The sequence below is a fragment of the Mastigoproctus giganteus genome, chromosome 4 (genome assembly GCF_048544385.1).
Source record: "Mastigoproctus giganteus isolate SK-2022 chromosome 4, ASM4854438v1, whole genome shotgun sequence".
Taxonomy (NCBI): domain Eukaryota; kingdom Metazoa; phylum Arthropoda; class Arachnida; order Uropygi; family Thelyphonidae; genus Mastigoproctus; species Mastigoproctus giganteus.
The window spans coordinates 25,999,832-26,027,334 of NC_143578.1; the positions used below are offsets into that span (position 1 = coordinate 25,999,832).

Consider the following 27,503-nt stretch of genomic DNA (forward strand, 5'->3'; position numbering starts at 1 on the left):
TAGCAGGGGCGAGCTGTATTTTGATCTTGCTCATGAGAGTGCCACACCACACACACAGCTGTGGAGATCCAGAAGTAGTTTAGATGGTACTGATAGGGTTTTGTTACATCCACTGCATAGTCCAGGCCTTTCTCCCTTGGAAATGCTATCTCTCTGGGCTGTGAAACACTTTTTAGGGAAGAAATTGACAATGAATGATGTACAGATTTTGATGGTCTTAGTTAGTTTCCTGAATCATGGAGAAAAATAATGTTATATTTCCTGTATCATTAAATGAATCTTACTAGTCTTAGTATCTTTACTTTCTGGATAGCCCTCATACTAACTTTCAATATAATTAGAGTATAAGAAGTTAATATTTTGTGTACTTTATTTATGCAGTTGTGTGCATAAATAAATGCAAAATTCTTTGTTCAAGTAATAATTTCTAAAATTGCCATAAATGCAAAAAATATGTACACTCCCACCTAAAAATTTGGAATCACGTTTCATTTTTCTTAATTTTCAAAGTTTTTATTAAAATAAGATCACCTTGTTTACCAATTTTTTATTGAAATATTTTCTATTATGACAAAAATCGAAGAACTTAAATAATATTTAAGAACTTTCTAGAATATTTGAGAATAATCTAGAAATTTCTTAAAGATTAACTTTATATTTTCTTCAGTTGCTCTTTCTGATCAACTGAAGAAAAAAAAGTAACTTAAAATGAACATTTTTAAAATATCCTACTTAATTTATTGAATTTTTCTAATTTATTCTCTTAGGAAATGGTTGGACCTTTTCTTGCTGACTTCTATTTTATCAATGGCCTTGTCTTAGAATCAAGGAAAAGGTGAGCTGTCTTTATCTTTGAAATAATTTTATTATCATTATATCTTTTATGTGTGATATTGTAAAAACTTATTATAAGGTTCCTGACATATTGCAACTTATAATTAATTTTATTTTATTTTTTGTAATTAAATGCAGTACAATGTTCAAAGTAAAGAAAAATGCTGGATGTCTTTTTTTTTTATTTAATTTTTGTTTAACTAAAAACCTACTTGGTTATATTTATAATTTCATATTTGCTATTGCCATCTGATAGCATCAAAACTCAATTTATTTCATAGTACAGAATTGTGCTTTACCTTATTTCCCATCACCACCTCTGTTCACATTCTATATAAGTTTTCTCTTCCTTTAATGTCTGTGTTATCCTTGTACAAATTCCTGGTGTTTCAGTTATCTGCACTTTTTTGTTTATTTTATTAATTGCATATAAAATATTTTTTAAATTTGATTTATTGAATTTTTGAATGCTGTATTTTGGTAGTTGACTTACTCATAACATACATGTTGTCATAACATACATAACATACATGTTGTGTGGGGTTGTCTAAATTTTCTTCCAAAGCAGGTTTCTTAACAACATTCTCTTTAAAAAGAACATGAATTATATGTTAGAGTTGATAAATAGTTGAGAGAATGGAATAGATAGATAGGTAACAGCTTTGAACTTCAGTTGGTAATTGAATGTACTGGAAATGTAACACAATTGTGAACTTGACCTAACTTGTTAGTTTTTATGATGCAATATTATGTAGCTATGGTCAATATTTTAGGAAAATAAATTCTATTAATTTTTCTTCTTTGGTATTTGATAAAAATTAGAAAAAAAAATTGAATTATTTTGATGATTAAGTTTATAGAATTTTTTAAATTATTATTAAAGGTGTGCTTCTGTTACTACACATGGGTTGATAAAAGTCTCAGTTGTGTATGCAATAAAAAGCAAACTAAATTTGTTCTTTGCACTGAATAATGTTTTTCAGCACTTGTGTGCCCAAAGTTGTTGCTCTAAATTCATTTGTTATCTCAGCTTGTGCTTATGTGCACAAGCTAACAAATTTTGCATATCATTAAAGATGGGATATTGTTGGTAAAAGCAAGTACAGTAAACTCCAATTGCAACAAACTTCTCAGAGAACATAATTACTTAGAAAAAATCACAGTTATATAATTATTCAGCTAGGGCTTGAAGTACTGTTAACTTTCTCATTAATTTGAGTGCTGCTATAATAAGCCATTGCTGAATGAATTAATTAATTAGAAAGCATTGCTATTTGTTCTTATTGATTTTACTGCATTTTTAAAATCTGAAGCACAGTAATTATCCAGCTTCATTTTATTTATAGACTTTGAAATTATTAATAAATAGAGAAAAAAAATACATAATCTAAATATTTTTAGTTAAACTGAATTTGTACAGAGATAATTTTGAAAGCATATTTTATTTATAAGAAATACAATACCATATAAAATTGTAATAAGCAACACATTCAGAAGTGCAGTTTAGTAGCTATAACTTCATTAATTTTCATGTATTGTGTTAATTTATTTTTATTTTTCATTGTTATTATTAATCAATAATTTTTAATTATTGATTAATAATAATTAAATTTTATTGAAATCTAAAATGTGTGATTTCAAATTTCACTAAAGTTGAATTGGATTTTAAATGATTGACAAAACCAAACTAGTCTTCTAATTTAAAAATTGTATCCATTTCTGCATTCAATCCTTGGTTTGAGACACCTTGGTCCCTCCATTGACAGAGGTTTATTTCTGGCCATAATAGCTTGGGTTTGTGTTCATATTAGCAATGACACTGTTATTCATGAGTCAGTCTAAATGTTTTAAATATTGATAGCATCAGTTATTTATTTAAAATTCAAGCATCAGAGGAGTTAAATAAATAGCAGATTTACCTTATTGGTAGTGCTTGGAAACTTCTGAAAAATAGTGAACTAATTCCAGTTCCATTTCAGTTCTCAAAATATGATCCAATTCAAGCTGTTAAAAAAACAAACTTACTAAGTTCCAGTTAAGTTAAAAAGGAACTAAACACTTCCTTTTAAATTATAAGGATACTAAAACGTTTGGTGCCTCCATACCCAGGTGGGCAGGAGCATCAGTGCGTAGCACACGATGGAACAAAACGTTTAATAAATCAAATTAACAGTAACATAAGTTTTATAAGCTAATACTACTCCCTCCTTTACTTGTTCTCCCTCCCCCCTTTTTTTTTCTGTTCATCTTAACTGCAGAAAAGCATTATCATGCCACTTCAATTGCTTATAATTTCTAATAGCTACTGAACTTATTTATATTACTGATCCAAGTGCTTTTTTCAAGCTTTTAGTCAATTTTATTCCATAGTTCACCTACTTCATACAACCAGTTCTACTTCTTCTACTTCACTTATAATATGAAATGCCAACCACATTCCTCTTTAGTTCAGTCTCAAGTTTTTAGAATGATTTTTTTTTATTTATAAAAAAAAAAATATTTTTTTATAAATAAAAAACTTTTCATACCATCAGGCACTTGCAGACCATGGACATTTTGATTCTGTTTATACATTTCCTGTCAAGGTCGTGTAATGTACTGTGTCCTTTTTTTTTAATCTTAATACAGAGTGCAGTAGTAAAACTATAAGTTCTGAGCCCCCACCAGATTCCTGAATGACTCCCCTTGTGATCTTTAGCAACCATAACGAATCAGCTATTGGGCCTGCTGACTTCTTGTCCCCTCCATGGTGATGGACTTGTTGATACTAGTTTTGCCACCAACAGAATGATGATTTTTAATGAGAACCCATGTAAATGCAAATAATTTGAGTAAGAGAGTGCTAAAGACATGAAATTTACAAACAACATTCTTTATTCTGTGCACGAGTTCCCAGCTGTTGACAGCTTGCAAATATTGCAAGCTGTCAACACAATCTTCTATCTAAATGCATGTTTGCACTTGTATTGTGCAAGTGCATATGCACAATACAAGCACAAACATGCATTTAGATAGAAGATCATGTGTTTATGGTGGAATATTACCTGAATAACAGTCATTTAAGTGTTTAAAGTGATGTTTGTAGGCAATTTTGATGTCATAAGGCTCATCAAAATCTGATATGGAAGCTTATTTGTCATGTTCCCAAATTGACTGTCATGACTGAGGAATGTTTAATGTGTTTCAAACATGCTATGTTGTGATCATAGCAATCATTTTAGCAAATGGAAAATGATCACTATGATGACATTCATCATTTGTTACTAATTGAGTAACATCAAAGAATAAAATATATTACTTGGTGATTTTGTGTCTCAGGCACTCTTTACTCAAGATGATTTGTATTTTCGTGGGTTCTCGTTTAATATGATCACTCTATATAGTGAGTACTGAAAAGCTAAAATTTTTACTTTAAAGATAAATTTAGTTGTCTTCTGACAAAAAAAAGATAACAACCCACTACATACGCTTTTTTGCTTTTTGCTTCAAGAAGCTAATCTTGCTTCTTTTTCATATCTCAGTGTTCTTCATCTTGAAAGATACAAATTATGTAATAACTTTCTTTTTCAATTTTTTTAAATACCCCTGTGTATCTTCAGGCTTAAGTATACATTGAATACATTAACTTACAAACTATGACACAAATGTAAAAGATAGTTTAGGCATTATGATGTCCAAGTTCATTAATAAGTTTTAATTGCTACTTGTTACTGAATTAAAATCAGATCAGTCCACAAGAGTCTGTGCTAAAATCATTTTTTCATGAAATACATAATTTTGAACATTTTATAAGCTACTGGTTTAACTCTGCTGCTATTATATCTCTGCTTTCAGAAGGGAGCACCTAACTGATGAAGATCTACAGAAAAATAAAGCTTTAATAGAAAGCTTCACTAAAGGCAGCAGTGTTCATTTAGATAATTCTGAGGTAGGTTATTGCCTTCACTAATTGTTTATTCATGGTTTGCTCATAATAATTGAGCTTATAAAAATGATTTTGATATATTGAGAAAATAATTATGAAGCTCTAAGTTAAAATAAGTTACACTTATTTTGGTAATTTGCTTTCAACTTATCCTCTCAAAGACTGTAGTGGGCATAAACTTTTATTTCAAGACTTGCTAATACATGGGGAACACCAACATCCAGACTATACAGGAATTATGCAGGGTGTTTCAAAAACAGGTTTACAACTTTGAAAGAGTATATAAATTTATTTAGAGAATGTACATAATATTTTGAAATGTCAGAATATAGCAATACACTTCAAGTGTAATGCACGTTGACTCTAGCACCCAATGCTACCACTGCAAGTGCTCCTGAGCAGTTGAGATCAAGATGGCAACTTTTACAGTTGCAGAGTGGGCTCGTTGTGTGTTTTGGTTCAAAGAAATGAAGTCTGCTACACAAGTTCAAAGGAAGTTTGGCACTCAGTATTGCAAGGAACCTCCCAGGTAGGCCTACAATGTACACGTGGCACAAATTTTTTTGAGACCTAATGCTCTGTGTGGCAGCCAAGTCATCCAGTCAGCCACATGTTCTTGACGATGTCGTCGAAAGGGTTAAGGATAGCTTCTTTCAAAGTCCACAAAAGTCAACACAGCGTGCATCTCGGGAAAGTGGTATTCCACTTATGACTGTGTGGCGAGTGTTATAAAAACGTTTACACTTAAAAGGTGTACAAATTATCCATTGTGCAACATCTTACGAATGCAGATCAGCCTGGTTCATAAGGAATTCTGTATGCAAATGTTGCATTGGATAGAAGACGATGAGGATTCCTGGACTATAATTTTCAGTGATGAGAGCATATTTCATGTCACTGGTAAGGTCAACACCCACAACTGCAGGATTTGGGACACTGAAAATCTACATGCCTCCCTGGAACGTGTTTGTGACAGCCCAAAGGTGAACGTTTTGCACCCTCAGCAAAGAAAAAATGTACGGCCCCTTCTTTTTCGTGAAGACGACCATTACCGATATCGTGTATTTAGACATGCTCCAACAGTTCCTCATTCTACAAATTGATATGACTTCCAAGAAGGATGCATTCACTTCCAGCAAGACAGTGTACCCCCCTCATTACCTTGGAGAAGTGCATGAGCACCTCAACACCACCCGTTTCCCAGGTCGGTGAATTGGTCGAGGGGTGCCGATAGCATGGCCACCTCGTACACCTATGGTTTTTTTCTTATGGGGATTTGTTAAAGATCTAGTATATATACCACCCTAACCTAATGTGCATGTGTTGCTGAGCTCTAAACTCAAATTACCGTAATTTCTGGCGTAATTTCTGCAACTGCAGAAATTACGCCAGAGATGCTACGCCACATGTGGCAAGGAATTGACTACAGGTGGGACGTCTGCCACATTGCAAATGGAAGTCATGTTGAATCATAACTATCCGAGGTAAAACTTGAAGTGCTTTGCTACATTCTGACATTTCAAAATATTGTGTATGTCCTCTAAATAAATTTAGATACAACTTTCAAAGTTGTAAAGCTGTTTTTGAAACACCCTGTATATTATAAACTATACAGAATTAAAAATACTATACAGGAATTTTCCTAGCAGGGATAAGGAGATGGTTATTTCCTTGTATAAGGCACCTTGAGTACTGCATACAGGTTCGGAGGTTTCATTTTAGGAAGGGTGTAGAGCTGCTGGAATGAGTACAGAGAAAGTCAATGAGATTGGTGACTGGAACAAAGGGATGCGGTTACCGAGAAAGGCAAATTTCAGTGCTAAGTTCTGCAAATTGTAGTGCCTGAAGACTAGGCACCTGCGAAATGATTTGATTTATGTGTATAAGGCTTTGAATGTCATTGAGCAAGCTCAGTGCTGATGGGATTCTTCCTCTTGCTAAGATTACTCACTTGAGGGGACACAAATTCAAATTGAGGAAAGACAGTTGTAGAATAGGTGTACAGAAATTTGTCTTTAGCCAGCAGGTGGTTGATTGTCAGAGCAAGATTCAATATGTTATGTTGTAGTGGAGGTTGACAACTTAAATAAGTTCAAGGCAGAACTAGACAAGCATTTGGAGTGAATGGATGGGTGAAATGGGAAGCGGATTTTTTTTGGCTGATGCTACATAAGCTTGACTTCTTGCATCATATGCTTCTGCTAATGCTATCAGAAGATGACTATTTCTTTGAATAGTCAGCTTTTAATAGTGAGCTGATCTCAGGTGGAAGTACAGGACCCCTTTAATTTATGGATTTTTCCCCAAATTGTCCAACGAATGTATACTTGTAGAGCATGATACAGTCTCAAAAAGATGTGCATGCACTTTCATCATAAATATTTAATCATGTGTTATAGTTGGACTTGAATTTTTTCATCTTTCATGACATTTTTTGATAACAGATGCCGCTATTTGTAAAAACAAAAGTGATACTCATAATATAAAGCATAAATGACATTGCAGCTGAATGTTTGATGTTCAAGCAATGCAAAGCAATTTTAAAGTGGTACTAAAAATCTGAGAACGAGTGTGAAATTCAAAGACACTGGAAATGTGAATTTGCAACAAAACTGCCGTAATACAAAGAGTAATGAATTCATGATAAATTTGAGGTATAGGATAGTGCACAGGATTTGTGCAAGGAAAATTCTCTTATGGAGTTGCAGTCATTTGCAGGATCATCACAAAAAAAATCTATAGGGAAAGCTACTTATGAGACTAGAATCAGCAGGGGAAGTGTATACCACACTCTAAAAAGATGTAAATGGAAATTTTTGGTCAAGATTGCTACCTGCTATGAATGAGAATGACCCCAGTCACTGTGTTGAATTCTGTGAGTGGTTTAAAGGGGAATTGGATGACGCAATGCTCAAAATCAGTGGTACAGTGAACTGACATAATTGTTGGTTCATTATGTATTGATTCCCTGATATTGGTTCCCCTCCTATGCTAAATATATCATGTTCATATTCTATTCAAAGGGGTCAGGGTTGCAAATTTAACTTCTTTTCAAGGGCTCCCCCTTATAAATATAGTTACCCTTTATAAATATGGGTAAGCAATATAAAGGTTATAGGAATCAGGTACAGGCAGTACCCGCTTTACGAGTTCCCGGGTTTGCGAGTTTTTTTATTTTCAAGTATCAACAGAATTGAAAATATGAACATTAATTGCAATAAATAAATGCTAAACATTCATAAATATGGCATTTTAAACCACACGTGTAGCTATACAATACATTACTACTATGCATTCGTTTATTTGTTCAGGCAGAGATAAGGAGGGTGGTCCAACTCTTAAAGAATTTTGGAAAGTATTCCATATTTTAGATGCAATTAAAACAATAAAACAAGCCTGGGACAAAATTACAGAGAACATGAAGGGTGTTTGGAATAAACTCTGTCATCAGTTTATTGATAATTTTGAAGGATTTCAAGAACCAGCAGAGATTGTACAAAATGAAACAAGCGGTTGTTAATATTGCTAACCAGTTGCAGCTCGAGGTTTCTACATCTGATGTCACCAATCTTCTTCAAACACACAATGGAGAGCTTCAAATGAAGACCATCTTGAAATGGCAAAATGAGAAGAAGCAAGGAAGAAGAAGATTTAACAGCTGAAACTGCTGTTCGTTCCTTCACTCTCAAGGGGCTTGAGGAAGCTTTTCAACACAGAAAAAGCAATTAAGATTTTCGAGTCACAAGATTCAAATTTTGAGTGCACTAGAAAAGTTGCTACAGATTAAAAAAATGGTTATGCATGCTATCGGGAAATTTATAAATAAAAGAGAAGACTGTCTTGGAAACAAATGACTCTTAAAATATATCCAAAGAAGAAGACTACTCCTTGTGCTTCCAACAAACCAACAAGTGCCGAGCCAACAATGAGTGAAGAACCATCAATGATTGTGCATTTAGTCGATGGTGATGAAGAATAAACGTTCTTTAACATTTGTATGACATAATTTCTTTATTATTATAATTTGCTTGATTTTAAAGGTTGCTATGTTTGGCTATGTTTTCATTTCTTTGGATAAATAATTATTGTATAAGCATAAACTATTGTTTTGTTGACCTTTATTTAACATTACTATGGTCAAATTTCATTGTTGAGAATGTAACCCCTGTTTTAACATTACGTCTGTGGGAAATAAATTCCCAAGTGTGCATTAGGAACGAATTAACTCAAAGTCGGGAACTACCTATACATTACTATATCATGTAAGAACATTAGCATGCACTTAACTGGATTATAATAGCATCTTGAACTTGTAAACACAAAAACACTGAAAAATAAAATCTTTAACTGATGACCCTAAATTCTTAAAAAAAAAAAAAAAAAAAAAAAAGGTTAAAACATAAGGATGGAATCTAACATGTGCACAGAAGTAGCCAAACACTTTGAAGTTTAGGGTGGCTGATTACTGTCTTCTGATTTCCAGAGTTACACGATAAACAAGACAAATGAAAGTCACAGAACCTATTAGAAGTATGATGTGATTTGAGAGTTTTGGATGATTTGAATAATCACCCAAAACTTTATTGTATTAGTATTTCTTTGACCATATTACGATAATTACAAAATATACCGGAAATAAGCGATGGCCTCTCTTGTAGCAATGCTTAGGAGACCTGAGTTATGTTAGAGACTCTTCTCAGTTTTTTTTTAGTATTAGTTATTATCCATAAGTTGCAAGGAAGCCCAAGGTTTTTTGCTACACTGGCCAAAAAAATAATAAAAAAGAAAAATAATTAATTAATTAAAAATAATAGATAAATGATAAAATAAAATAAACTGCCTATATGACTCCTCTCCCTCCTCACATAGGTAGCTATCCAGCTGACCTTTGAATTTCCCCAAGCTGTCAGCTCAGCCTCAATCTCAACTGCCAATGAAGGCAACTTATTCCAGTAATTAATAACTTTTTTATAGATTTTTATAATCTGTGAGAGTTGGTTGAGTAATTTTATTAAAGTAACCCTGGTGGGGAAATTGGGTGGCAGTAGATCCATATGTCTTAGTGGTCACCAAACAATATTCAACATTTTCATTGAGCTGGCAGTATTTAGGGTTGTCCCATGTTCCTGGATCAGGTGGTCTTGATTACTAAACTTTGAATCAGAGATATCTCAGATCCAAAAGTTAGTAATTTAAAAAAAAAAGTTAATAGATCTCTTCATTCAGTGTATCCCTGAATGAAAGAGAGTCAACTAGATCTCTAGAGAATTCTTTCAATATCATCACTGTTGAGTTTGCAATATTTACAAATGTCTCATCTTCTTAATCCTCCAACATACATTATTAGTATCAAAATTATGCAAGGAAGCAAGCTTATGTCACATCATTCTTGATGAGGAGAAATTAATCAATGTCTATATGAACAGCTTAGAGGGTGTTGGCTTCCAAACTTTGCCAACTTAGACACCTTGGAAGTGGGGACAGCTTGATACAGGTATACAAGGTCCTGAAGGGAATCAGTAAAATAAATTAGGAAGTATATTTAAGAGAGAACTGGGGACACATACAAAATTTTTGGGAGTAACAAAAGGCCTAATCTCATGAAGTTTACTTTCAGGCAGTGTTGGAGACTATTGGAATGCATTGCTTGTCACGATGGTTGAGTCACAGGGCTTGGTCAAGTTCAATTAGCAATTGGATAACTACTTTTTTGGCGACAGGGAAAGTGTGAAGGTTTTTTTTGAATGGGGGACGAATATTCCTTGCCTCTCTAGCCATTTCAGGCAGTGTTGGAGACTATTGGAATGCATTGCTTGTCACGATGGTTGAGTCACAGGGCTTGGTCAAGTTCAATTTGCAATTGGATAACTACTTTTTTGGCGACAGGGAAAGTGTGAAGGTTTTTTTTGAATGGGGGACGAATATTCCTTGCCTCTCTAGCCATTATAAAACTAATCAGCTAAATAAACACTATCCATTTATAATACTAGTCAGCCAAATAAATAAATAAATAAAATTTTAATTAAATTAAAAAATTAAGTAACCAGTGTCACCTTTCTTTACTTCCCCTTTCTCAGACTACACATCAGGGGACATAAATTCAAATTGAGGAAGGATGGTTGCAGAATGTGTGCGTGGAAGTTTGCCTTCAGCTAATGAGTTGTTGATTGTTGGAACAAACTTCCGTTTGTTGTTGTTGAAGTGAATAGTTTGCATAAATTCAAGGAAGAATTTGACAAATTATTGGAGAGGATGGACATGTGGTGTGGGAAGGATTTTTTTTTTTTTTTTTGGTGCTTTATAAGCTTGCTTTCTTGCATCATTTGCCACCACTAATACTTCACTATTTCTCTCAAATATTTCTCCAGTACCTCTTTATATTCAGATAAACTTCCAGCCTTCAAAAGAATAGATGGGAGTTTATTCCTGCATTTTAGTCAAATTACTCTGACTAAAAAAAAAAAATTTTTTTTTTTAACTCTGTTAAGCACAACAAAATTCCTTCAGCATTTAGTTTCTAAACACTAAATTTAGTTCCTCAAACAGCTTACAAAATTCAACCTTGATCAGACCACCTTGCAGCAGATACTGGTTTTTCAAACACTAGCTTATGAAACTTGAGCTCAAAATACTTGAGTAAAAATACTCAACCGAAAACAAAATTTTTGTTTTTTTGCAGATTTTTCCAAAAAAAATTGGAAATTTTGGTATTCCTGGCGTATGATATTTGTCCCTGCCCCAACTACATCATTAATTATTTTTTAATTGGAGAACTAAAGCTATAAAAGATTCTTTAAGACTTTTGGAGTAAAACAGTGCCTGCCATATTCATTTTTTTAGAATTTTGTCTTGTTTTTGATTTTGCTTACTTCCCGACTGAAAGTTGATTTAAGGCAATCAGAGGGAAAAAAAATTAACTTATTTTCCGGTATAACGTCTGAATTAGAACAAATGTTTAAATTTTCTCGTTTTCTAATCTTTCGACCATTTATCCCAAAAAACATAACTGGTGAGCCCTGAGACCCATTTGCTTGACCCCCCCCCCTTTTTTTTTTTCTGAAAACATAAGCATCTACTAAAGGGTTAATGTTTCCCTAATTTTTTATTTATGAAAATCTCAAACATGAGAGGCATTAAAACCTGCAGAACTTACTACAGTGCATGGGCTGAAGGTTGAGGAAGGCAAGCAGCAGAAACAGAACATCTATGAGACAGAGTGGAGAGACTCTGTTGGACTTGAGTCATTAATTGACCTAACTGTCCTCTTTTAAATGGAATCTAGAAGCCTGAGTGAGGTTTAGAGACACTGCTCCAGATTTGGGTACAAATCTGGGACAGTGCCTCCAAACCATGGTAGGATGGATTTGCAATTTGTACAGAGTGAACAGCTGTTTGAAATAAAAGTAACGCGAAGAGCAAAAGAAAAAAAACAGTTTTTTAGATGCAGATGAAGCAATATTTGTAATGTGTTTATGCCGAGAGAGAGAGAGATTAGAATCAGTATAATCCCCAATAGAGATATATCACCTTGCCTAGAAATCAGAGCATCGTCAAAGATAAAGCATAGTAGCAGAAGAAACCTGCAAGATATGACAGGACTGAGTTTTAGGATTGAAATCAACTAAGTTATCTTTGCCTCACTGGAGAATTACCTGGAGATCAGCATTTAAGGAATTGGTAGTAGATATTCAAGAAGTTGAAGCTGTTTTTTCAGGGCAAGGTTTCTCAAACTGGAAAGTGGAATGCAATATGGTATCATAGCAAAACTATGGATAGGATTTCTGGTCGATGAAAGAAGATCATTAATATACAAGAGTGGGAAAAAAAACTGAAGCTTGGGAAACACCAGCATTAGTGGAGAAGTTAGAAGACAGAGAGCCATCTACCATCACCTGCAGTGAGTGGTCAGAGAGAAAACCAGATGCCCAATTACAAAAACAGTTGGCAAACCATAAAATGGAAGCTTATTTAGAAGACCTTTATGTCAGACAGGATCAAAATCCTTTGAAATGTCAAGGGCAACTGCTTAAGTTTCACCAAACGTTTCCATTGAATTTTTCTGTAGATGAGTAACATAGACCAGAATATCACCAGTTGATTGACACTGATGGAATCCATACTGGCAATTGTTAATCAGATGGAAGATTTCTAGATAGTTTATAAGAGTTGGCGGTTAATTGATTTTTCCATTACTTTAGAAAGAGTAGAAGTAAGTGCAATGGGATGATAATTGGATGGGAGGGATTTGTCACCCTTTCTAGGAACTGGCTGGATATGAGCAAATTTACAAGCAGAAGGGAAAACACCTTTAGAATATGAAAGTGAAAAAAGGCGACACAGGACAGAAGTTCTGAAGCACAGGTTTTGAGAACAAGTGGAAAAATACCATCAGGACCTGGAGCTTTCTTAGAATCAAGATTATTCAAAACCCTTCTGGCATCCTTTTAACAGAAGACCACAGGAGGTATGAATAGAGTGTACTGAGAATGTTTTAGAGCTGTATCCTTGAAATGTAAGGAAGATTGGATCTCTCCATGATGTCCATCATAACCTCAAAAGACATCAACATACTGCATGATGGGAAGAAATTGGGGGAGGGGAGCTTTGCTCTTGAGACTAAACATGGGTTTGACCACGTCAAGTATTCAATAAGAAAAGGAGCAATATTGCACCGGTTGATGAGTCATCTACCACCTATTATTGCTTGGTAACACAGGGGTCATTTCTCCATATTGTATGCATGGCCACTTCCAGTATGCTAGGTGCCATATTTCAGGACTTAGACATGGGTGTTATACACAGGGTTACTAACAGTCCCACCATCGTGAAGGTGTAAGCATAGGATTTGACTGTTATACAGTGAAACTTCCCTTTAACAGCCATGGGGAATGAGAATGTGTCCATTAGAGAGAAGTGTCCGCTAACAAGAAGTCTGAGGGAGAAAAAAAAAAAAGAAAGAAAGAAAAATTGTTAAACGTTTAATGTAAAATTAAATTATATACAGATTTTGCACAATATTTTTGTAAATAATATACATACAATTGTGCTATGCATATTATGACTTTATCTTAAGAAAAATACATACAGTAATCATTTATTTTTTTCTGCACCTTCTTTCGGCTGATAATTTTGTTTTCAACATTTGTTTGGAGTGAAGAAACCATCGAAAGTCCTTCAGTATCTTCTTCAGCAGCGAAAAACATTTTTAAACGATTGATTTGTATGAGCACTTCTTCTATTTTCATCGGTGGTTCGTCATTAATATGTTCTTCGACAGAATGACCTCCTTCCATTTCTTCATCCTCATGAGGAACTTCTTGAAAAATATCGATGATAATGTGGTTGATATCTAGAGCACCATCTTCTGTAGTGAGGTTTGAGTCTATATCTTTGTAGCCAGGGTCACTTGTAGCGGAAGTATCATACATTCTCAATACAGTCGGTCCTCGTATAACACATGTTTACATTACACGAATTCGATCATACACGATTTATAAATAGCGGGACGTTATCTTATATAACACGAACCGAATTCACTTATGCACGATCCGCCTTTGTGTTTACAAGAAATGGCAGTCGAACGCGGAATCACCCCAACCGAACGCAACACGATAGGAATGAAGAAGATTCTGAAAATGTATTTATGTGTTTTATTATCAGTGAAGGGGAAACACATTTCACCATAATAACGTAAAAACCCACACAATTCCAGCTATCGATAATTTGCAATTGCAATTAGATCGAGTTTACGACCAGTTTATAACAGATTCCACTAGCAGAAACGCAACTGGAAATTGTTTTTATTGTTTTATGGTAGTAACCCCTGGAAATGTGCTTTAGGAAAATGTGAGGTGTTAATAGTGTATCTCGGTCTATACGGTGTTGTTTATTCAGTTGCTACACGCGCGCAGCTTTGTTTATGTGTATTAAGCGTGCCTCCTCGTTTTGTAATTGTGCTTTAAAAATGAGTAAAATACTTAAAAGGTGTGAAAAGGAAGCATCCTGGTGAAGACACTGCAGATTCAGAGAGAAAAAGGAAACAATATCGATAAACAGAGGCGGACTGGTCAAAAATTCTTACCCGGGAAAATTTATAGTGGCCTCATACTACGGTTTATGGCCAAAATCACACCGGCCTCCGGCCCACCGGGATTTCCCGGATATGGCTTATGGCCAGTCCGCCTCTGTCGATAGAGAAAAAATATGAAATTGTGAAACGCTTTGAGCGAAATGAAAGACCATGTGGTATTGCACGTGCTACAGACCTAAATGAGGCAACGCCGAGAATTACAAAGAATGCAGAGAAAATAAAAACAACTTTCATAGCGGGAACAACTCAAAGTATAATTAAAATCCATTAGATTAAGACACAAGAATTGGAAGAGATGGAACGGCTGTCTTTTCTATCTGTTTTTCGATTTTCTATCTGTTTGGATAGAAAATCAAACAAAAAACAAGTTTGCTTACGATAGAAGCAAAAGCATTAGCAATATTTTATTACGTAATAGTCGTAATAAAATACGTAAGCATTTTATTACGACTTACGTATTATAATTTTATTACGACTATTTTATTTAATATAATAAATTTTTTACGAATAAAATACGTATTTTATTCGTAAAAAATACTTTTTAGTATTAAAAAATACTAAAAATACTTTATTATAATATAATAAATAATAAAAATATTTTTTATTATTTATTATATTATAATAAAAATGTATTATATTTTTTATTACATATTTTAATCGTTATAAAATACTTATGTATTTTATAACGATTAAAATTACCTGATTATTTATTGTGTTTGGTAATGTTTTGGTTCCAAATGTGTGTTCAATCTTGGGTGGTCGGCACCTAACCCCACTTTTCCCATAGGGCCTGTTGTTTATATTGCACGATTTTGCATTGCACGAGGGTTTCTAGGAACACAACTATCGTGCTATACGAGGACAGACTGTAGATGTTGAAGTTCTTGTTCTTCTTGGTGCTCCACATTGCTGTTCACAACTTCAATTTTTGCGTTTGAGAAGCCAGACTTTACAAAACAATTCACTACAGTTTGTTTTCTAATTGCGTTTACTGAAGAGACAATCCATTAAACGCATCTAGGATACTGAGTTTCTTTGCAAGGTCACTCGCACATGTTACATCGTTCATGTTTGCAATGAGATGTCTTAAAACACATTTTCTGTAGTGAAGTTTAAAATTTTTTATTATTCCTTGATCCAAGGGCTGACACTCTGCAGATGTGTTTGGTGGCAGAAAAATGATTTGAATGATACAATTAAATGTGCGGGTGAGATGCAGCATTATCCATGAAAAGAATAATTTTTCTGTTCTGACGAATCATGTTTTGGTTAAAGTGACTTATCCATTTGCTCATGATATCTCGTGTCATCCACGCTTTTTTATTAGACTTCCAGTCAACATTCAGAAGATTCAACTTTATGCCCTTGAAACAACGAGGATTTTGTGGTTTTCCTATAACAAGAGGTTGTTCAAAGTTTCCCAGCATATTTGTATACAATAGTACAGTCAAGCGTTCCTTAGAAATTTTTCCGCCCTAGCACTTTTCATTTTTTAGACTCATTGTTTTTTCAGGAAGAGCTTTAAAAACAACCCTGTTTCATCACAGTTGTAAATATCCTTAGCTTCAAAATCACGACATAAATCTTCCAATTTGACGGTCCACTCTGTTACAACCCCAGTATCAACAGATCCACCTTCACCACTTACGGTTTTCCAAGAAATTTTATGCCAAGTTTTGAACTTGTCTAGCCATCCCACAGAAGCTTTGAACTCATTTACTCCCATAGATTTCGCAACCTCCAAAGCCTTTTCCCTAATAATAGGCCCATTAATGAGAATTTTTTTAGCACGTGCACGACAAAACCACTCATACGTAACATTGTCAATTTGAAGTCCAACAGTTTTCGGGAATGATTTTTGAACCTGATCATTTACGTGTTGCCAAATTTGTTTGAGCAGTTCGTTTTTTTTTCTTTAGGATGTCGCTTACCTGCGTCTTCCCGATTTTGAATTTTGCAGCGAGATGATTGCGAACACTATTTTTTTGCCGATCATACGCATTAATGAGTTCGACTTTATCTTTTAAAGTTAAATGTTTACGAGAAGACATTGTGCACTTCACACGATACTGAACAAAACTGAAAACTGAAACTCAAAAGACGAAAGGCCGACCAAATACACCCCCCCCCCCCCGCACACACCAAATTCATCAGAAGTTTTACACGTGCCTTAAAATTCTTGGAAAAGGGTTTAGAACCGCGACGTAAACCTTGATAAAATTCAGAGAATCGGAAATAGAAAATAAACACACGATTGAGGCAATACGTGGAAGAAACGTTCCTAGAAAAAGGTCCATGAGCTCACCCACTGTCCGTTATGGGGAGATCAAATTAAGTGCTAATCTAAATGAAACAGTGCAGATTGCCTGTCCGCATCCGTTACAGAGAATGTCCGCTAGACAGAAGCTGAAAACATGTTAAAACCAATAGAGGAGAGTTGGGGAATTTGAAAATGTCCGTTGTAGAGAGATGTCCATTAGGAGAAGTTTCACTGTACATAAACTGGACTTCACCAAAATTATGTCCACTTGACTTGAGTTGTATCAGTTCCATCAGCATTTTAGACTCCCAGTTACCAAGCCCAGCTTGGCATACCTGAGAGAATGTTTGTGACAGCCTCAAGGACAATTGAGTAAGAAACAGCTACATGCTGGTTCTCGCTCAATTTTTAATATGTATGGTAGTTGCAATGATTATTGTGGGAAATTTTTTTACCACATATTCTGCTATTCTCATTACTTTATATGTCCTCTTACGTAAACCAATTATGTGTTTAAAAACTTTCAAAATACTTCAATTCGAATGAAATATTAAATCCAGTGACAGCATCAATTTTTTTTTTACCTTTGCTTGGTACCAAAAGATAATTCATAACTAAATGAATTAAAATTAATTTATCCATGATATATTCTGATGTTTCACACTATTCAAACTTATATCTCAGTATCTTCATTACTGCCATTAACCAAACCTGCTAACCTTTGTATCATCTACAAACTTCAACATTAAGCCTGATATATCCTCACCAATATCATTAATAAATACAGAAAACAACAGTGGGCCCACCAGTAGACCCCATTGGACTCCACTAATAGCATTAGTCCACAAAGAGTATAGTCCATTGGTAACCACACCCTGTCTTCTTCCACTCAACAGTCCTTTGTAGTAACTTTCCATTAATGCCTCACTGTTTCAATTTGTATAGTAGTCTTTTATGTGCAACAGTATCAAAGGCTTTCCTGAAAACCAAGTATATGATATCAAAATTATTTTTTGCATCCAGTTCCTTTGTTACTGCGTCGTAGTATCCAATCAAATTGTCAACAAGATCTCCCATTAACAAACCCATTCTGTGTATGTAACTGCACTACTGTCTAGATGGTCCCGCATTACTTCCTTAACCAGTGAATCATACTTTACCTGAAACAAAGGTTAAGCTAACAGGTCTGTAATTACTCATGTCACCTTTGATGATCCCCTTTGTGAATAGGGGATGTGTTCACACATCTCCAGTCCACATTGACCTTCCCTGAATCCAAAGATACATAATTATGGCTAAGGGTTTGAGTAGCTCCCATGCACCCCAGGGCCTCTTTATGTTTAACTTTACGCAATTTCTCTTCCACTTTCCTCTCAGTTATCATAAATTCATTCAGCTTCCTGTTGGAATTTGATAAACTTCTGGCACCCCCCCCCTCTCTAAAGAATTTCAGTGTAGATGCAAAATACCTATTCAGCCTTTCAGCAACCTGAGTAGGATCATCAACAGTTAAACCATCTACATCAAGTTGACCAATAAAATTAAACCCCTTCCATCAACTGTTATTGGTGCTTTTCCTGGCATTTTTTTCCAGCAACTTTTCATAATTTGCCTTAGCTTGCCTAATCTCCTTTGTGACTTAATTGCAGACTAGTTTATATCTATACTGCAATAATTAAAGACAAACACCAGCCTTCTTCAACAGTTGAAGAAGGAGACAGCAGTCTCCGGTATATTTTTAACGTTTTATTGTAGTTTATTTTATCGTAATTTATTGTAATATTTTAGTCTTCCGATAGTGTATCACATTATTTTATTATTTTTATAGTAAAAATTTTTTATTCCTTGGCTGGTGTTTGTCTTTAATTATTGCAGTATGGAATTTCCCAGCCCCATAGGCCTGTTTTGAAGATATAGTTTATATCTACCACGGGCTTTGTTTTGTGTCACCTGATAATTTATATGCATCCCGTGGATTTTTCTTCTCTGCCCCATCTCAGTAGTTCATCTGATATCGATTTAAGTCTAAGACTTGAAAAGTATTTTTAGTTGGTATGAAAAGCCTAGTAGCTTCTGATTATTTCCCCAAATGCTTTCCAATTAGAATTTGCTGTTTGTAACGTCATTAGTTGATTCCACTCTATAGAATTTAAAAAGTGTCTGGGACCACTGTGGTCTCCTTTATGAAAGCAAAAACCCTTCCCTTTATCCTTGATGATGGTAATTATATCTTTAAGTGAATATCACATCAAAACATTGTGGTCAATGCCACCTTGTGGTTCTTTTGTCTGCAGATTGTTAATGCCTGAATAACTGCTGCTGATAATCAAATCAAGCTCTCTGTTGTTGCCTCTCTGACATGCTCCTGTAGAAAACAGTCATCCAATAAATCTACAAAAATGCTAGTCTGTGAGTGACAACCCACAAGTTCCAGTCAATATCTGTACCTGTAAAGTTGAACTCTCCCATAAGACATTCTGATTTACTGACCCATTTTATTTCTCTGTACAGCTTTGTTATACTCATCACAGTGATTCGGCCTCTAACACTCTCCTACTCTCATTTTTGTTTTCCCAGTGCTTCTGTCACACCAAACTGACTCATCATTGCACTGGCTACTCGTGTCAACCAGATGCACTGCCTTCGATTTTATGTGCTTTTTAACTAAGAGCGTAACCCCTCCCCCACCTGTCCCATCTGTCCTTGCACTATCTAAAGCGATTTACTAAGGGACATTACTGTAGATGCCATCAAAGAATGGACATAACCACCTCTGACTCCAAGTATGTCCTCAGCCTCTTCGTCCACTTCAAAGAGGCCTTTGATATCGTATGGTGGCAAAACATCCTGGGGTGGTTCGGGGAGACCAGGGTCTCGGCTCCAATATATCGACTTGTAGCAAATTACTTTGAGAAAAGAAACCTGGTCATCACCACAGGCACACGTAAAGTAACCAGAGAAGTCATAAGAGGCTGCCTGCAGGGATCGGTTCTAGGCCCCTATTGCTGGAATGTGGTCTTTGACGGGTGGCTAACACTACAACACAACAATGCCATCAAGTTGGTGTATGCAGATGATTTGGCTGTGATCATATTTGGAAATTCTAGGCATGACCTGGAGATCCAAGCCAACATGATCCTAGCTGATCTACCTGAATGGTGCAGCATGCACAAACTCCAAATTTCGATAGAAAAAAAAAACAAACAAATGTTGCTGAAAGAAATATTAAGTGTAAGTAGACCACCTAACATCAGGTTAAGTAACACATCAATAAAACTAGTTCTGCAAATACCTGGGAGTAATCCTATATAACTGACTAAACTTCGTAGCCCACGCCAAATATGTCGTCCAGAAAATAAAGAAGATAACAGGCCAACTGATCAAAATCACTAAAATAGCCTGGGGAATCAGGCTATCTACTGTGAAGTTCTATTATGACTGTATTCTCATTCCTATTATTTGCTACACCGCCAGTGCCTGGGGCCAAAAGATTACCACAGCCTGATAAAGAGACATCTGTTCCCGTCTCTATGCTAGCTCTTCAAGTCATCAACCGCAAAACTACCGATACAGTACAGTGGCCTACCATTACCTACAATATATCACAGAGGACAAATACCAGCTAGGATACACAACTTCACCATAAATCTACAAATATTATCAAAAGAAGATAACACCAGCATGACCATAGCCTGGAGGCAAGAAGAATGGACTGGATCAGACTTGGGCAGAACTACATTTTAGTTCCTTCCAGCAGTTAGTCTTTACAAAACAGGAAATTCAATGGTTCTGCCCAAGCCTAAATCTTATGTTCCTGCTGATAGGGCATGGGAGCATCAAATCCAATCTGTTCGCTCTCGGGCTCTCTGACACTCAGAATTGCTCCTGTGGCCTCCCAGAACCAGTATCTCACGTAATCTATGGCTGTCATCTCTGCCTGGACATCAGAATGGAATTACATCTGGAGGCAAATATTTGCAGCTTGGAAGAAGCACCACAATATTTTGTCCAGTAAAGAAACCTTCACTGCATTCGCCAAATTTGCAGAAGAGGTTTTCAAGAGAAGATGCAGTATACTGCACTCAACACGAAACTGAAAAAAACCTGCTACTGCTTTTGCCTACTGTCCAACTACTTTCTACTTCTCAAATTCTTTGCAGGGATGCTTCAAATCTATCTCTCCGCTTTACCTATCACCTATTCCCACTCCCATACCCCCTCTATTCCCTTCTGAAACCCACGCTCCTTTCAGGATTTTTTCCTTTTGGGGGGGGGGAGGCTAGTGGCAGGCTCCTCTCCTGAAGAACCTCTTCCTGGACATACTGTCAGTGTACTGTGCACCCTGGTGCATTTCTTTGTGGCTAGGGATGGGAGGCAGGGGGCAGTGAACAAATTTGTTCTATGCCTACAAAGGTGCCAGGAGACAGCAAACAATGCTTAACAAAACAAACTCACCACTCTATGCACTCACACTTACCACACTGCCGGCATTGGCACATGCCTCATACAGATGCTACAGCAGCTAATAGGGCAGGGGGAACCCCAGAGACCACCACGAAACTTAAACACATTTTGACATTTTGTATTTTCTGTATACATTGTACTCCCCCCATATTCAAATTCTGCATACCTTTTATCTGAGTGGTGCAACGTCTGCATTTGATTACTTGGCCAGCACTTCATATTCATCAAATTTATTTACCATGCTCCAGCTTTGGTGTACATTCAAGTATACATACGCTTCTTCTTACTCTTGTTATCCTAACACAGCCTTGTTCTGTGATGATACACAGCAGGCCTTGAAATCCCTTGCTTTCTGTGCTTCTGCAAGTGCCAATAGAAGTAGCAAGAATCACTTTCATTTCTGTCTACAGCTATTGTTAATCTGTTAGTCTGTGGCCCAAGTTAGCCGTTTTCCAACCCACCTAATACTGCCTCATTACCATCAGCAAATATTGTTGCTCACTTTTTATTTATGTATATCCCAACCCTATAAATTGATTTACAATGCTCTCATCATGTATTCCCTTCTATTGTGTCTGAGCAGAATTGCAGACACTCAAATTTAATCCTAACTCATAACATTTTCTTAACATTGCCCTGTACTTTTAAATAAGCCCTCAGATCTTCTACTCTTAATGTCATTATTGTCAACATGTACAACATATCACCTTTTGTGTCCTTATAAGATATCTGCTTTACATCATCGAATTTTTGACAATAGAGAGCTATTAAATGCTTAATTATTCCTATATTCTGTTATCTTATGAGATGCAACAGGGATTACCTTTATTTTTTTGCTATAGGATGGCTTCTTTTGACCAACTCTCCTAATCCAATGTGTTAATGATTAATTTGTAAAAACGATATAATTATAAGGTTAATTAAACGTCTTTTCCACTGTCAGAACAGTAGTGGGACAACCCCGTGGTATCAATATTGGACGTCCAACTCAACCCAGGGTTCCAACCACCACCCCGCCAGTAAGGAAAACATCTGGTACAAGATCATTAAAACTAAATTTAAAATTAAAATTGATGTAAAAAAGCTTAACTGCATATAGAGCGATATTCTCTTCATTCCTTAAGTTGGACTAAGGCTTTTTGAAACTACATGTTCACAGGAAGAAGAGCAAACCAAAAAGTTAACGAGAAAAAATTTTGTCTTATGTAGCGCTTTTTTGTTCTTCATGCATACGCATAAATGACCAATCATCAGCTAGTAGGAATGGTCTACAAATATTAATTGAATTTTTACATAACTTCATCTTGAGGGTTTCCGCAATAAGTAATTTATAGTAATTGTTGGATATTTCATCAACTTTTGTACCCTGGCAGGCATATCCTTCCTCTTATACTTCAGATAACTACACTTCCCTATTAGAGAAGTGTTAGTTATTCGCAGTTGAATACCACCACCCACACAGCACCATTTTGAAACTGTTTGGCCTATCAGTGGTGAGCAGGTAGGTACTTAAGGTGTCCACTTTCCTTTTATACTTATTTAAAGTATAAGAGGGAGGCAACATGTGAAGGAGTTTGCAATATGAGATGTTATGACACCTAATGTACAAACTTTGCTAGATATAAATTCTTATAAACACCAACCGATTTTCAGTTCATTGTAAAATTCAACCATGTAGTAACGATGCATTAATTGTAGTAATTCTACTAAATGACTAGACGATGTTATAGTTTGACACTATGTAGTTTGATACCAATAGAAAAGAAAATCCATGCAGTGAAATGGAGACATTTTAGAACTATAAGTTTGGTACTGCATACAGCAAGCATAATGCCCAGAATATTAAGTAAAAGTATGGAGGAAAATGTGGAAGAAGAATGGTTTGGTTTCAGGAGGGAAGAGGGAGGATTAAAAATACAATAGGTGCAATGAGAATGTTGACAGAAAAATATCTGGGAGTGACCAAAGATGTATGTATGTTTTAAGTCTTTGGAGATTAGTTTTTATCAGGTAGTCTGGGTTATATTATTGGAAGGGATAAGAGTAGAATGGAAATACAGAATTACTAGTAGAATATTTTGATGACAAAAGGTAATAGTTAGGGTGGGCCAAAGTGATACTGAAAGTATAGAGATAGGAAGAAGTATGGGACAGGGTGTTGTCTGTCCCTTCCTTTATTTAATATGTATGTAGAAGATATGGTTAAAGAAGCATTTGTTAAAGGAAATATGGATGAGGGAAAATTGTATGAAGTGAAGTAGAGTGGAAGGTTATTGAGTGTTAGATTTGCAGATATAATAATGGTGATAGATTCTGAGAAAGGATTGCAGAAATTGTTTAATAGACTAAAGGAAAGTTGTGATAGGTTTTCAACAAGAATAAGTGTTGAGAAGACAAAGGTTATGAGAGAAGAAAGAGATGAGTTAAATAATGAAATAGGCGGAGAGGAGAGAAAAGAATATGTAACAGAGTATAGGTATTTGGGAAGCCTAATAGAAAAAGCAAAGAGAAGCAGAGATAAGAATGGCATTGGTAAAAAAGCTTTTGAGAAATGAAGAAGAATATTATGTGGGAGATTTGGAATTAATGCAGCATGGAGTGTGTTGCTTTATAGAGCAATTAGATGGGAAGATAAAATTGAGAAGTTTTGAGATGTGGGTATGGAGGAGAATTGAAAAGATAAGATGGGTTGATAAAGTGAGATGAGGAGGTTTTGAGAAGGATAGGTGAGAAGAGATATTTAGTTTAAATAATCAGAACACAGAAGAGAAGTTGGACACATTAGGTGAAAGATGTGATGAACAGAAATGTTGTGGGGGGGAGGACTGTAGGAGATTGAGGAAAATTGTGATTGACAAATTGAGAGAAAATAGTGGATATACAATATTGAAGAGGGGGGGCTGAGGAAAGGGAGATATGGAGAAGTGGTTGTTGAGTTGTTTGTGTGCACCTGCCCTTGGCAGAATTGATTGATGATGTTGATTGGTCTCATAATGATATCCAATGAAGCCTCCCATGGTAGTCTGAGGGTTATAGAGAGAAATCATTTCAACAAATTTAATTATATATTTTACATTTTAATAATAATCTGAATAATTCTACTTACTACTATTTGGTGGCTGCCACTTTTTGTCCTCCCTTAAGTTTAGCTGATCTACAGTTCATTTCTCTGATTTCCCTTTTTATCTTTGAAGACAAGAATCCAGAAACTGAATTTGCAAATACTGCATTCTATAAACCCAGCATATCTATGCATGCATATTTTTCTTCTTCAGAATGTTTCAATTAGTTTAAAAATTTTTTTTGTTATTATATAATAATATTTTTGTTTTTTTCTCTTCTTCACAGCCACAAAGAAGAAAATCATTATCCCCGCCTACAATTCGTTATATATCATGGGTAGAGTATATCACTGCTCCTCCATCTAAGCCAGTGCATCTTGGGCGCACAATGGTGTGTAAAGAAACAACAAAGGGGTTTAAAGCAACTCTTGCTATGGTAAGCAGATACATATTGTGTAATTTTTTAATATCATTTGATGGTAAACTAACACCTTTTAGTTTGTTTCAAATGATGGAATGTTGTCTTTTCTTGGATGCTGCCCTCAATACTCCTAATTTTCCAGTTCAGAAATCAAGTTTTCTTTCCTTCCTGCATAGGAACTTGGAAGGAATACATACCTTCATATATAAGTTTATATAAGTGTTAGAGTTGTAGTAGGAGACTATTTTTTTGGAGGAAAATTTATCATAATACTTGATTGGCACTCTGTGTAATGCACATGTTATTGTATTGTGCAGTACCTGTAAACATTACAGTTTTTAGCTCCTTGCATGATTATCTTTGAGAGCAAAATTTGCTAATTTCAAAAGTGGACCTGATTTTTTTTTTTTTTTCCTATAAATAATCATTTAAGAGTCCCAAACAGGTATGTCAAAAGCATCTTTTAAATTATCATCATGGAAAACATACTATAATGAACAATAGTCAGCTTTCTGTAGGGCAGTTTGGCTTGTGTTCCCATACTATGTACTTAATCAACATGTCTTGAAATTTGATGCTTTGCCCAAAGATATAAATGGACCTATATAAATGGATGAATATTGTAATTAAGTGTTAGTCCCCAACATTGCTGCTGTGAAGGGGAAATTGTATGTATCACTTTTGTATACAATAAAGATTATATATGTACATTTAATGTGGATAAATTAAACTGTAAAAGAAATTAATTAATATGCCTATTTATTTATTATGTTTTTGTTTTTATTTTTTTTGTCCAGAGTGAAGAATTTCCGCTTTCAGTTGATTCGTAAGTAACATTTATTGTTTAATTTTACTTGAAGTGTTTTAAATATTAAAATATGAAATCAAAGATTTACATATGAAAAGAAAAAAAAATCCCTATAATTCTGCAATGTGAATTTTTTTTTTTTTTTTTTTTTTTGTTTTGATAATTGCATTCTAAAATGTTATAATCCTTTGAGTTTTTAAGTAATGATATTTTAATGTGATTACAGACTGGAAAAGTTTTTTGCTGTATTTTTGTTGGGTTCTTGTATTCTTTATTGATGAGCAGTATGAGAGAAAGCTGTATAAAAATAAAATCCCCAAAACAGAAAGTAGAAGCAGGATGTATTAGTAGTGGCAAATGATACAAGAAAGTAAGCTTATAAAGCATCAGCCAAAGAGGAGGAAAAAGAAACCCTACCCACCTCATCCATCCCCTCCTAGAATTTGTCTAGTTCTTCCTTAAATTTATTCAAACTACCCACTTCCACAACAGCAGATGGAGGTTTGTTTCAACAATCAACTATCTGCTGGTTGAAGGCAAACTACTGCACATATGCAACTATCCTTCTTCAATTTAAATTTATGCTTCCCTCAGAGGTGTAGTCTCAGGAAGAAGAATAATGCCATCAACATTGAGCTTACTGAATCCATTCAAGACCTTAAATGCCTTAAAGTCTTGCAGTTTTCAGAACTGAAACCTTTCTTGATAAGAGCACCTTTCTGTTTCCCTCACCAATCTCGTTGCCCTTAACTGCATCTGTTCCAGCAGATCTATATCTTTCCTAAAATGAGGGCTCCAGACCTGTATACAGTACTCAAGATGTGGCCTAACCACAGCCTTTCACAAAGGTATAATCACATCCTTATTCCTGCTAGCAAAGGTTCTGTATATCATTGATAAAACCTTATGAACTGTCCTGGTAGCCTATCTGCACTGATCAGAGAACTTCATATCTGACTGCACAATTACCTTCAGGTCTTTTTCATTTTCTGTTGCACTGAGTATAGTACCACACAGTTGGTAATCTGGGATTGCTGCTACCCATATGCAGTACCTTGCATTTCTCAGCCAATTGGCCTAATATTCTTAGATCTTGTAGCAGTGGCTTACCTTGATTACTGTCATTAACCACCCTTCCAACCATTGTATCATCTGTAAATATAATGGCCCTAGTAATCCTTGTGCCATAAAAAATGAAATCAAATCTGTAAATGTAGATATTAAGCCTGATATACCTTCATCAATAAATATTGAAAAAAACAATGGGCCCAGTACTTGAACCCCAGGGGAACTCCACTAATAGCATTAAACCACAAAGAGTAGTGCCCATTGGTAACCACTTTGTCTTCTCCCACTCAACCATCCCTTCATCCATAGCAGTAACTTTCCCTGAATGCCACACTGCTCCCATTTGTATAGCAGTCTTTTATGTCTAACAATATCAAAAACTTTCCTGATATCAAAATTATTTTTTACATCCAGTTCCTTTGTCACCAGATCATATTGAGCAGACAAGATCTCTTAATGAACCCATGCTGTGACTGAAGTATAACTGCACTCATCATGTCTAGGTTGTCCTGCATTCTTTAGTTAGTGATTCCATTATTTTACTTGGAAGAAAAGGTAAGCTAACAGGTCT

General features: G+C 35.2%; 1 protein-coding gene across 1 annotated transcript in view; it reads left to right on the forward strand.

The window, feature by feature from the left end:
* The window catches only part of LOC150086483 (ankyrin repeat domain-containing protein 13C), a 144,124-nt gene that overhangs the window by 92,680 nt on the left and 23,941 nt on the right, over positions 1–27,503 (forward strand). The window contains exons 8-11 of the mRNA XM_090371423.1: positions 768–835; positions 4,669–4,762; positions 24,922–25,071; positions 25,854–25,882. Of these exons, the coding sequence (XP_090227549.1) occupies positions 768–835; positions 4,669–4,762; positions 24,922–25,071; positions 25,854–25,882 (341 nt within the window). The remainder of the gene's footprint in view (positions 1–767; positions 836–4,668; positions 4,763–24,921; positions 25,072–25,853; positions 25,883–27,503) is intronic.